Source organism: Erpetoichthys calabaricus, chromosome 1 (genome assembly GCF_900747795.2).
Source record: "Erpetoichthys calabaricus chromosome 1, fErpCal1.3, whole genome shotgun sequence".
Taxonomy (NCBI): Eukaryota; Metazoa; Chordata; class Cladistia; order Polypteriformes; family Polypteridae; genus Erpetoichthys; species Erpetoichthys calabaricus.
In genome coordinates this window covers 219,342,246-219,355,723 of record NC_041394.2, presented here as the reverse complement: position 1 = coordinate 219,355,723, position 13,478 = coordinate 219,342,246, and the positions used below count along the sequence as shown (strand labels likewise).

The 13,478-nt window shown below is 42.3% G+C and overlaps 1 protein-coding gene across 3 annotated transcripts in view; it reads left to right on the top strand.

Moving 5' to 3' along the window:
* The window catches only part of LOC114659473 (acyl-coenzyme A thioesterase 1-like), a 56,191-nt gene that overhangs the window by 5,145 nt on the left and 37,568 nt on the right, over positions 1-13,478 (top strand). For all 3 annotated transcript variants that reach the window (XM_028811987.2, XM_051923850.1, XM_051923839.1), the window contains exon 3: positions 6,203-6,302. In XM_028811987.2, the coding sequence (XP_028667820.2) occupies positions 6,203-6,302 (100 nt within the window). The remainder of the gene's footprint in view (positions 1-6,202; positions 6,303-13,478) is intronic.

Below are 13,478 nucleotides of genomic sequence, written 5' to 3'. Positions count from 1 at the left end.
ATGAAAAACTCTAGCTGTTAAAACTGACAAGCTCAGGGATTTTTCATCAAGAATTCATGGAGTAATTTGGCTGCTAAAGTGCCAACACAAAACAATTTATTTGTTACAAGTGAGAGAGTGTAGAAAGATACAAGAAAGACAGGGTCTGGGGCACTGGAGTAATATTTCCAGAAAGTAAGGGGGAAATAAAAGACAGAGGGCAGTGCCAGAATATATACAGAAAGGTTCCAGACAAACCATGGGAACAAAAGTGGCGAAACCAATTAGCAGTGAGATTCATTAGAAAATGTTTTAAGGAGAGAGATAATGTCTATGAAGTATTTTAAATTGTGTGAGGTGACAGTAGGGATTTCTGGAGTGGAAATATTGTGCCCAGAAACAAGGAAAATACTACGGAGAAGTTCACTGAGTTGAAGTGAAATTAAAAGCAAATTTAGCAGGATGATTTGCTGAGTACATAGTTAAGATTAGAGACATGTGGACTAGCGGGTCTGCAGCTGGGAAATTAGTGGTCCGTTTTAAATTAAATAAATAATTAATTAGGTGGCTCAGTCTCCGTGTGTGTGTGTGCTCACAGAGCAGCGGGAGGTTGGTGAGGTAAATGAGACAAAATGCACCTGAGCGTGAGGGTGTGGTCTGTCTTAATTGCTGAATCGGCCTTCTGTGGTGTGCGATTGAGACGCTGCACCCATAGAGGCATATAAGGGGGAATGGGCATGAGAAAAAGAAAGAAAGAAAGAAAGAAAGAAAGAAAGAAAGAAAGAAAGAAAGAAAGAAAGAAAGAAAGAAAGAAAGAAAGAAAGAAAGAAAGAAAGAAAGAAAGAAAGGAGGTTAAAGTAAAGAAAGATAGGCAGGAAGGAAGGAAGATGGGAGAGAGACCCGGTGCAAGAGCGAATAAGTGAGTGAAACAGATTGAGCTCAACTATGAGAGGATGCAGGCAGGCAGGAGGAGAGTCCTGGAGAAAGCGTGACACTGATGCTCAGGGCTCCTAATGTGGATCACTCTGGCTGAGCAGTTGCTCACTGCTTAAGTCCATGAAGACAGCGGGAGTTGGTGAAAGAAGGCTCGAATTGTGAGCCTTACTTAGGTATATGGACAATAAGGACCCGAGCCTGGGAGCCATGGAAACAGCAGGGATCCAGACCTGCAATCAAAAGGAAGGCTGTATCTGTCAGAGGGGCGTCTCCTCTGCTGCAAGGATTCAAGAGAGGTGAGCAGAGGAGGCGTCAATTTTTACAGGGTTGCACCAGGGCTCATTGTTTCATGTAGATCATTCTAAACTATTATTTATTTAACCTTGTTTTAGTTGATTATGTATTTGGATTTAAACCTCCACAATTCATTTTTATGAATTATTTATTTATTTATTATGGAAACTTTTCCACTGCACATTTGAACACTGTTTTGGAGTTTTAAATAAAAGCACTGGTGCACTTTCACCTACTCTTTACTATGTGTGTTGTGTCCTCATCCGCTAGCTCATCCCTTGGCTACGTACTTGGCAGTAGCAGGTTCAAGAAGGCTCCCCAGAAGGACCCGATATCATGGGGCTGACTCGCACTGTCACAAGTCATGCTTCTTCTCAGGTGAATAGTAATGAAAGTGTGAGTAAAGAGGGTAAGAAAGAAGAGAGTCAGTTAGGGATATGACACTTGTTCTGAAAACTGACGGGAGCTGCAAATAAAGAAGAAAGATAAACTCAAAAGATGAATTCTGTAAGGATTGGAACATCATAATGTCAAAGTAACACAACAGCTTGGTTGTAATACAGAGTCACAAACATGATGAAAAGGGGAGTAAGGTCTCCAAGATAAGCCGTAAATCCAGCAGAGGCTTACTCCAAGGCCACCAGTCCTTAATTACTACCAGCAGACTTCAACCTACTCAGGGCCAAATAGGTAGCTGGCTTAAAAGTTTGAAAATTAACGAGATTTACAAAAGCGTATCTCAAAATGACCTAACAAGAGAGATAAAGCTATTAAATGCTGTCTTATATGGAGTAATCCTACAATTAATCTTTATACATAAATACCTTTTTCACAAAAGTTGAAAAATATCAGAATTCTCAAAAGAGCAACAAAACTTGTGCCTAACAGGCAAACGTATTTCATAATCATTACATAATTACATTAATTATTACATAATCCAAGGCTGAAATCCAGTAAACAGAGCAAGTAAATCATGAAAGCCAATACATTTAAAGAAACAGTAATACTCACAAGGTGACACTTCACAAACTCAATGATTCATTACTGCATCTCCCCTTCTGATTGTTATAGCCAAAAGAAGGATCCAGCAGCAGTGACAGGGTCAGGGTGACGCTGCTTCCCGGGGCTAAACTCACAAAGTACAAGGAATGGACAGTATATAAGAAACCAGAGTTAAAAGAAATAACATAAAACAAGGAAGATAATAATTCAAATAAATAATGCATAATATAAAACAGCTATAGAATAGAAACATACAAGATGTAATACAACAGGTTTGTGTCACGTAGGCCCACTCTCAAGTGCTGCCAAAGGGAAAAAACATGTAACCTGCCGTAAACTGAAAAAGAAGGATTATGAAAGGTAGAAGCAGATATGTTCTATATGCAGACTATGAAGATGCATAGGGCTTCCAAAGCCACTAGGTCCCCCCCCCAAAGCCACAGGTTCAGCCTCAATATATTTGGGGAGTATTAACATTACCTGTCTGTTTGTAGCCAGCTAAACCTCATCATGTGTTTAATGAAGCACTTATATGCTTAAAAATTAAATGTAGAATATAAACAAAACTAAGCTGCAATGATAAGGAAGATCTGGCTTGCGTTTGTGGTGGAATCAAATCAAAATTAATGATTGTCACTAGGTTGTCATGTCACACAATGCGTGACATCTACTGACAGGTCTGATGGGACGACTCGCTGACAGCCGCGCATCACGTGAAGAGGCAAATAACAGTAGCCAAAGCTACATTGATACCTAAGATGGTATCAAAAAGGGCTTATCCTTCTGGTGCTGAAAAAAAAACAAAGAAGAAACTTGAAGAAGAAAAGTAAATAAGAAGAATAAAGGTAAAGTATTTGTTAATGATGTTGCAATGGATCAGAGGTGGAAAGTAATGAAGTAAAATAACCTCATTCCTGTTCTTAAGTAAAATTTTGAGGCATGCTATCTGTATCTTTACTTGAGCATTTTAACTTTCAACTAGGACACATTGATAGAATTATTTGTTTGTGACTTTTTCCTTTAACTCACTACATTTCAAAGGAAAAAAATCTGTGCTTTATGCAATAACTATTTAGGTCAAATAATTTTATTAAATTATTCTCATATATATGTGCGAAATTGAGGGACTATCCCATTATATATTTATTTGCACATTTTACATCTTTGATTTCTTCGTATGGAAAACATTAAGTTTGTGGGAGAGAAGCAAAAGGAACAGCACAGGCAGCAACTGTGGTGATTTAGACAGTAAAGATATGGACAAACCAATGTAACACAAAACTGTACTTATTAATGAGATCGAAGATACAAGTAGGTCAGAAAATACGTCCCATACAAGTGGCTGGCACAAAAACTAGCCTTGGTGAATGTGTTGCCTTTTGTGCCCGTCATAAAAACACAAGGTGATAGATAGCATATACTGTATATAAAATATATATATATATATGCATTTATATGTCACACACATGCACATAGGAGGAAGTCTAAGGGTTTAACTGGGAGTAAGATGCAGAGACAATGGTTGATGAATGGTACTAATGCCTTTTCACCATTTTCCACAGACCATCAGAAGGAAAGACCAGTTAAGACTCCGCCCACTTCCACTTTTCCTCTGCTCCCTCCTGCAGACGTCATTTTTGAATGAGATCTCACCCCTTTCTGTCCTTCACCTATAAAAATCCGACTCTTCACTCTGCTAGTCAGTCACAATCTGACTCAGTCTTATATGATAACTCACTTTGTTTGTATAGTATACTTTAATGGCATTATATGGGGTGGAATCCCAACACTTTATATCTTGTCTTCTTGTATTTTCTTTACAATACATATATATATATATATATATATATATATATATATATACAGACAAATATATGGGCTAATGTTGATTATAATGTCAGAAATCAGAAATATGAGGCGATAATCAACTGGAATGGAAGCCAAAGAAATAAGATAAATCCAAGCCCAATTAATTTTATTATTGAAATTAAGTTTAATATTAATTAATTCAAGATTAGTTGTCAGATGTACGGTATAAGTAATTTATAAGACTTCTTGACAGATCTTTGTAACTGAAGCACTTAATGCATGTTTGTTTTTCATTGTGTTTTTTATTATGTCTTTTCATTTTTACAACTTGAAATAAATAATTGTTTACTAAACATCTTTCTTATACCTGATTCTTAATCAGAAGAATTTTCAACTAAAGGAAATTTTTACTTTTATACTGTAAAATACACTTAAGAACATGTAATTTTATACTTTGACTTGAGTAAATATGATTAACGCATACTTTGACTTTTAACAGAGAATTTTTATAGATGAGGACTTGCACTTTTATGTAAGTGATATATTTCTGTACTTCTGCCACCCCTGTAATGGGTAAATCTTTAAATTGTAAGCTGTGCAGTGCCTTGATACTCACCTCCCTGTCTATCTGTCTTTCTCTCAATCTTAGTGATTCTCTCTCTATTTTTATTATGATAAAGAGATAAAAGCAGAAAAAGTCTGAAAAGTGACAACTTTGAAATTGAGTACATGATTTAAAAGGACACTGTATATTGTAATGTTATATATTTATTTATTATTTAGTTATATTTATTAAAAATAATACATTTCTCTATTAGTGTGACATAACTGAAAATTTGAGGAAAATGCTGTATCTGTTGGATATTTTCGGATATAGAAGAGCCTCATTGTTTACATTTTATTGTCATTTTCTGCAGGTTTAAATTGCTTGGGTCAACCTGAGATCATTAACTTGAATTTTAGATATACGAATCTAGACTGTTTTCTTCTTAAAATGTCACAGATTGATGCATTGCCACATGTCATCTTAAAGGGTTTGAACTCTCCCTATAGTAGTCTTACAAAATAGGGGCTCCCAAACAGAATCTTGCATTGGGCTCCCAAAAAGCTAGAAATGGTCCTGGATAGAAGTGCAACAGGGTGCAAAAAGTTTCTCAACAAAATTATATTTAATAATAGTCTTCTTCTTCTTCTTTCGGCTGCTCCCGTTAGGGGTTGCCACAGCGGATCATCTTCTTCCATATCTTTCTGTCCTCTGCATCTTGTTCTGTTACACCCATCACCTAAATGTCTTCACTCACCACATCCATAAACCTTCTCTTAGGCCTTCCTCTTTTCCTCTTACTTGGTAGCTCTATCCTTAACATCCTTCTCCCAATATACTCAGCAATCTCTCCTCTGCACATGTCCAAACCAATGCAATCTCACATCTCTGACTTTGTCTCCAAACCATCCAACCTCAGCTGACCCTCTAATATACTCATTTCTAATCCTATCCATCCTCGTCACACCCAATGCAAATCTTAGCATCTTTAACTCTGCCACCTCCAGCTCTGTCTCCTGCTTTCTGGTCAGTGCCACCGTCTCCAACCGATATAACATAGCTGGTCTCACTACCGTCCTGTAGACCTTCCCTTTCACTCGTGTTGATACCCATCTGTCACAAATCACTCCTGACACTCTTCTCCACCCATTCCACCCTGAATGCACTCTTTTTTTCACCTCTCTTCCACAATCCCCATTACTCTGTACTGTTGATCCCAAGTATTTAAACTCATCCACCTTCGCCAACTCTACTCCTTGCATCCTCACCATTCCACTGACCTCCCTCTAATTCACACACATGTATTCTGTCTTGTTCCTACTAACCTTCATTCCTCAGATCAATATGTGGAAAACAATAAAAATTATATTTATCAATAGTATTGGATAAAAATAGGCCATATAGAGAGCCTGGATGATTTTAAAGAGACTGTTGACAAGCCTTGCAAAGATAGCAGGAAGGCCAGATTGGGTTATCAGAAAAGCAATAAAGGAGGATGGTAGATGGGACAAAACAGACCCTACAAAAGGCTGAATTCTAAACTGAAAGGAAATACTCTTGCACTCTGCCTGAAAGCTTGAAAACTGATGGATGAATGAAATTTTAATTAAAAAATTTATGTTTTGATTTTCTTTAAAGTGGTTGAAGATGAGTGTTTAGGAGGCACATACAATGGTAGAGAGCCAACAGGACTAATCTGGAGTTTAAAACCTGTACCTGGAAGCAGACCAGCATTAAGGTGACATTTTATAATTTTATACTATCTAATTCTTTAGTTTTGCTGTGTGATATATATACACATTGTTCTTTAGGATCAAACTGTGTATCGTCAGTCTTTTCCTGTACTTTTATCCAGTTCAGCAGCAATGTGTGAAAGACAGGAAGCAGCCTTAGATATTATAGCTATCCTTTCTAGGGCACACGAATAATCTTGCACATTTGAGCACATGAACACATACAGTATAATGGTGTATGTTCATATAGCCTTTTGTCTTTGGGAGGTTAATGTATTTAGTGAAGCCAGTTAGTCCCTTAGGCAAACCAGATGCCCTAGTAGTCTACAATAAGTGAATTCAACTCCTGAATGTCCTATACTGCTCAAACCATTACAATCCCCTTTCAATGCCACCCCCTATAGATTGAAAATAAGTTGTGCATAAATGCAGTTTACTTAATCAGTATTCACACTGATTAAATAATTCTTATGATTTCTCTCTCCTTGCATGCAGAAGTAACTTCCTCATGAACTAATATATTCTTATAGCCAAGTCAAGCAGGAGTAAACATGTTGATTGAAATGTTTGTAACAATGAATCATATTCAAAAGAAATAGTTATAAGAGAATTACATGTGTTAGTAGACTACATTAAATACGTGTTTTTAAACAGCACTCTACAATGAGTTAAAATTCGAGCACAAATTGGCTTCTGGTGGCTCAATAGCTTTCACACATAGTAGATTGCAATTCAAGTTGTGTGAAAATGGCGTTGATTGATGAGTATTAGTGTTGGAGCATCTGGAAACCAATTGTTCAATTTTCTGCATACCATTTTTGAAAGCAGGCCCAATACAGTATTTTTCAAATAATTAGCAATTGAAAAATAGCTATTAATACAAAATGACCAAATCAAGCATATAATTTGCATCAATTTTACCCCATTAAAAAAAAAACAAATCTAACTGAAATAAGTTGGCCATCTAGCTATTTATATTAGTTAGAATTTGTGAAAATTACAGTATATGAATAAATAAGAACTTAGAAAGTAACTGCTTTATTATATAAGGGTAATATAAAAAGTTACAATAATCTTAAAGTTTTTAATCTCATCTGAAGATGCATGGAAGCAAAAGCGGCCCTTTGGATACACATAAACTGTAACACATCCTCAGTCTGTTGTGTGATATACTGGTTGGTAATCAGCACCAAGCAAACTGTAATCCTGCTCCGCCCTTGCTGTTACTGACCAACGTGGCTGGATCTTCTGCCAGCAGATCACCTGCAGTTCCATTTCCACGGGTATCTCTAGGATGTACAAGGACCAGGGTCATAGCCCTCTGTGTGATTGTCGCGTGGTGTTACACATTGATAAAAATCTGAAGAATGCAACTCGTACGTATGAAAAATTAAAGAGGTGGGTCTGTCCCCCATGGTGTTTTGAGTAAGTAATGTGTTTATCGTAAATAAAATAATTACCATTGACCAGGGGCTATTTTGTATATAATAGACACTGAAGAGCTCAGAGGGCCAGAGGTCAGGGGCTTAAGCCCCTGAAGACCCCCATCTCCCAGTGCTACTCTCCATTTCTACACCAAACCTATGTTTTATTAGTTAGGGCAGCTGCACCTTTCCTGTGTAATTAATTAGTTCAATATGATTAATGTGATTCAAAGCCAATGTTGTTAGCATTTTGAATAAAGTGTTTTACACATGCAACACAAAACGGTAATAATAAAAAGAAATCAACTAACTAACCGCAAATTACAATTTTTTAATCAAATCTATTTAGTAGCATTATTGTCAGAACCACTGAGATGCATACTATAATTTACACAATTAAAATTAAAAAATACAGTTTTAACTGGAGATGTGGGGCTGCTTCTTTTCTGTACGAGAGTTGTAGATCAAAGTGATCCTTCACAAGGTGCCTACATAGCTAAAGTTACCTGTTGACCTGAGTAAAATGCTGTTCCCAGTCAATGAACTTCATAAGCACAGAATCTAGTTGTTGATTAAACACAGTTCATTAGTGCACTTGGAAAGTAACATTATGTACAATGGATTCTTTACATACATTGCAGCACTGCGACTCAAATGTAAAATATAATACATATGTAAAACATATATATATATATATATATATATATATATATATGATCTACTATACCTTACTTCATAAAACATATATATGTATATGATGTTAAACTACATCCAGCCCTGCAAGCGGTCCTCCAACTTGTAGGGAAATCATGGGGGTTGGTGGCGGGATTGGCACTCCAGCCACCGTAAAAAAACTTCACAAAGCTCAGAGACTACAGAAAGGACTCCTTTTTGCTCTCCGTGGGGGTAGCTCTGCTGCGGCTGCTCGGATCATGAAGGGGATGGGTGAAAACCCTCGGGAGTCCCATCCCCGGAAGAGTCGAAACCATTGTACAGCCAGTAGGATCAGGTCTGTTGGAGATCAGAACTGGTGTGGTGCTGAGGCGTCGCCCGCTGCACGCCAGCACTCGGGTCCCAATTTGAGGCGGCCCATACAGATGGGCGCATGGAACATCTTGTCTCTCCTCTGCTGTCGGAGGAGCTGCATAAACTCTGCATTTCAGTGTCAACACTCTCTGAGGTGCGCAGACCGGATCTGGGACTGGCCAGATCTCTGTAGGTGGATACACCTTTTATTGGTCTGGTCGGTCTGATGGCTGTCATACTCAGGGAGTAGCTGTTGCTGTAGCGGATTGGCTTCTTCCAATGGTGTCCGATGTCACTCCTTTCAACGAGCGTATTATGAGACTCAGACTACGGCATTCTCTGGGTGCCTTGTTTGTTGTCTCAGTGTATGCTCCGACTGCGGTGAGTGATGTCTTGGTGAGGGAGACAGTTTATTCGCAGCTTTGCTTGGTGGTTGATGGGTGCCCACGAGGTGACACTCCTCTAGTCATGGGTGACTTCAATGCAGCCACTGGCACTGACATGGCTGGCTATGAGGATTGTCCCGGCCCCCATGGGTCTTGTGACGGTGGTGAAAGTGGCTCCATGTTCCTTGACTTTGCAAAAAGTCAGGGGCTGGGAATCGCTGGATCCTGGTTCCAGTGCCCTGAACTGCATCGTTGGACTTGGTACTCCAATAGAGGTTGTGCGGTGAAGGAGATCGATCACATCTTCGTGGGCAGATGCTGGAGGCTCTTGCAAAACTGCAGGGTCTACAGAAGTGGCCAGTTTGTGAGTTCTGACCACATACTTGTTGTTGCTACTCTTAGGATCCAGCTTAGGTCCAGCAGGTTACCACCTACTAGGAAAATGTGCCTGGACTTGGCCAGACTCCAAGACCAGGCTGTTTCTAATGAGTTTGCATGAAGTTTCTATGGGGAACGTTCAGATTTGGGTAGGACTGCCGATCCTAATGTGATGTGGGAGACCTTCTGTGACAAGACCCTGAAAGTTGCTGAGGGTTGTGTTGGTGTTACCGGTGTTCCCAGAAGGAGGTCTTTCATCTCGCAGGGCACCCTGGATATCACCGAGAGGAGTCGCAGTGCACGGCTCAATGACAACTCTGGGGCCTCATGTATAAACGGTGCGTATACACAGAAATGTTGCGTACTCCCGTTTCCACGCTCAAATTGCGATGTATAAAACCTAAACTTGGCGTAAAACCACGCACATTTCCACGGTAACTCATACCTTGGCGTACGCAATTTCTCCGCTCGGTTTTGCAGACTGGCGGCACCCAGCGTCAAAGCAGTGCTACTGTTCCTGCGTGGACACCCTTTCTTTCTTAGCTCCACATTCCTGACGTGGCTTTATAAATACACTGAAACTAACTGCATATTGTTTATTAGTGTAATGTCATCCATCCATCCATCCTCTTCCGCTTATCCGAGGTCGGGTCGCGGGGGCAGCAGCTTGAGCAGAGATGCCCAGACTTCCCTCTCCCCGGCCACTTCTTCTAGCTCTTCTGGGAGAATCCCGAGGCGTTCCCAGGCCAGCTGGGAGACATAGTCCCTCCAGCGTGTCCTGGGTCTTCCCCGGGGCCTCCTCCCGGTTGGACGTGCCTGGAACACCTCACCAGGGAGGCGTCCAGGAGGCATCCTGATCAGATGCCCGAGCCACCTCATTTGACTCCTCTCGATGCGGAGGAGTAGCGGCTCTACTCTGAGCCCCTCCCGGATGACTGAGCTTCTCACCCTATCTTTAAGGGAAAGCCCAGACACCCTGCGGAGGAAACTCATTTCAGCCGCTTGTATTCGCGATCTCGTTCTTTCGGTCACTACCCATAGCTCATGACCATAGATGAGGGTAGGAACATAGATCGACCGGTAAATTGAGAGCTTTGCCTTATGGCTCAGCTCCTTTTTCACCACGACAGATCGATGCAGAGCCCGCATCACTGCGGATGCCGCACCGATCCGCCTGTCGATCTCACGCTCCATTCTTCCCTCACTCATGAACAAGACCCCAAGATACTTGAACTCCTCCAGGATCTCGCTCCCAACCCTGAGAGGGCACTCCACCCTTTTCCGGCTGAGGACCATGGTCTCGGATTTGGAGGTGCTGATTCCCATCCCAGCCGCTTCACACTCAGCTGCGAACCGATCCAGAGAGAGCTGAAGATCACGGCCTGATGAAGCAAACAGGACAACATCATCTGCAAAAAGCAGTGACCCAATCCTGAGTCCACCAAACCGGACCCCCTCAACACCCTGGCTGCGCCTAGAAATTCTGTCCATAAAAGTTATGAACAGAATCGGTGACAATGGGCAGCCCTGGCGGAGTCCAACTCTCACTGGAAACGGGTTCGACTTACTGCCGGCAATGCGGACCAAGCTCTGACACCGGTTGTACAGGGACCGAACAGCCCTTATCAGGGGGTCCGGTACTCCATACTCCCGGAGCACCCCCCACAGGATTCCCCGAGGGACACGGTCGAACGCCTTTTCCAAGTCCACAAAACACATGTAGACTGGTTGGGTGAACTCCCATGCACCCTCCAGGACCCTGCTAAGGGTGTAGAGCTGGTCCACTGTTCCGCGACCAGGACGAAAACCACACTGTTCCTCCTGAATCCGAGGTTCGACTATCCGACGGACCCTCCTCTCCAGAACCCCCGAATAGACTTTTCCAGGGAGGCTGAGGAGTGTGATCCCTCTGTAGCTGGAACACATCCTCCGGTCCCCCTTCTTAAAGAGGGGGACCACCACCCCGATCTGCCAATCCAGAGGCACTGTCCCTGATGTTCATGCGATGTTGTAGAGACGTGTCAACCAAGACAGCCCTACAACATCCAGATTCTTTAGGAACTCCGGGCGTATCTCATCCACCCCCAGGGCCCTGCCACCAAGTAGTTTTTTGACCACCTCGGTGACCTCAGTCCCAGAGATGGGGGAGCCCACCTCCGAGTCCCCAGGCTCTGCTTCCTCATTGGAAGGCATGTTATTGGGATTGAGGAGGTCTTCGAAGTACTCCCCCCCACCGATCCACAACGTCCCGAGTTGAGGTCAGCAGCGCACCATCCCCACCATATACAGTGTTGACACTGCACTGCTTCCCCCTCCTGAGACGCCGGACGGTGGACCAGAATCTCCTCAAAGCCGTCCGAAAGTCGTTCTCCATGGCCTCCCCAATCTCCTCCCATGCCCGTGTTTTTGCCTCAGCAACCACCGAAGCTGCATTCCGTTTGGCCTGCCGGTACCTATTAGCTGCCTCCAGAGTCCCACAGGACAAAAGGGACCGGTAGGATTCCTTCTTCAGCTTGATGGCATCCCTCACCGCCAGTGTCCAGCAACGGGTTCGAGGATTGCCACCACGACAGGCACCGACCACCTTACGGCCACAGCTCCGGTCAGCCGCCTCAACAATAGAGGCATGGAACATGGCCCATTTGGACTCAATGTCCCCCACCTCCCTCGGGACATGGTCAAAGTTCTGCCAGAGGTGGGAGTTGAAGCTACTTCTGACAGGGGGCTCTGCCAGACGTTCCCAACAGACCCTTACGACACGTTTGGGCCTACCACGCCTGACCGGCATCCTCCCCCACCATCGAAGCCAACTCACCACCAGGTGGTGATCAGTTGACAGCTCCGCCCCTCTCTTCACCTGAGTGTCCAAGACATGTGGCCGCAAGTCCGACGACACGACCACAAAGTCGATCATCGAACTGAGGCCTATGGTGTCCTGGTGCCAAGTGCACATATGAACACCCCTATGCTTGAACATGGTGTTCGTTATGGACAATCCATGATGAGCACAGAAGTCCAATAACAAAACACCACTCGGGTTCAGATCGGGGGGGCCATTCCTCCCAATCACGCCCTTCCAGGTCTCACTGTCATTGCCCACGTGAGCATTGAAGTCTCCCAGCAGTACGAGGGAGTCCGAGTATACGAGTGTAATGCATCTGATTGTAATTAACCTGCAGCAATATAATGGTCCAGGGAATAGCCATAGTATTCCAAATACCATAACTGCTTTAGCGTTGTAACTCTCACTGCAGCTTCTTCTTCTTTCAGCTGCTCCCGTTAAGGGTTGCCACAGCAGATCATCTTTTTCCATATTACTCTCACTGTACCACTCGGAGTATTTATATCACTGTATCTGAGTGAGGAATCACAGCAGCAGCTGATCGGAAAGAGAAATATCGGTATACAGCATGAAGCAGACGCTGACTCAGCCACGGCAAAATGCTTTAGAGACTTCCCAGTACGGACTTCGCGGTTTAGAAAAGGTTTCATCCCAAGAACTCTAAACGCACTCAATCAGTCCATCAAGTGCTCCTTGTAGAACTGTTTACTTATAAGTACAATTACCTCACTGTAAACTTGCACTACAGTTATAATATTGCACAACCTGCGCCACTTTATAAAACGCGTATTTACATATGATGACGGTATTCATTTTTAAGATGAAATGCAGCAAAATATGTTGATTATATTATACAGATAAAACTTTAATAACTTCATTTAAATAATCTGTATTGTTAATAATTAAACATGTGAGTACACGGTGCCGCAGCGCTAGCTAGTTCAGGGATTGTTCCTGCATTGCGTTGTATTCTTGCTGGTGCTGACGTGACACTGGAATGCTAGACGGATAGAATAATTAAACATGTACTACGAAGATATTTTAATGTTCCTTAAAAGTTTTGAAGAATCGGCGTTTTAAGCTTACAGATGGCTTCACGTCTATAAAGCTGATTGTGTGGCGATT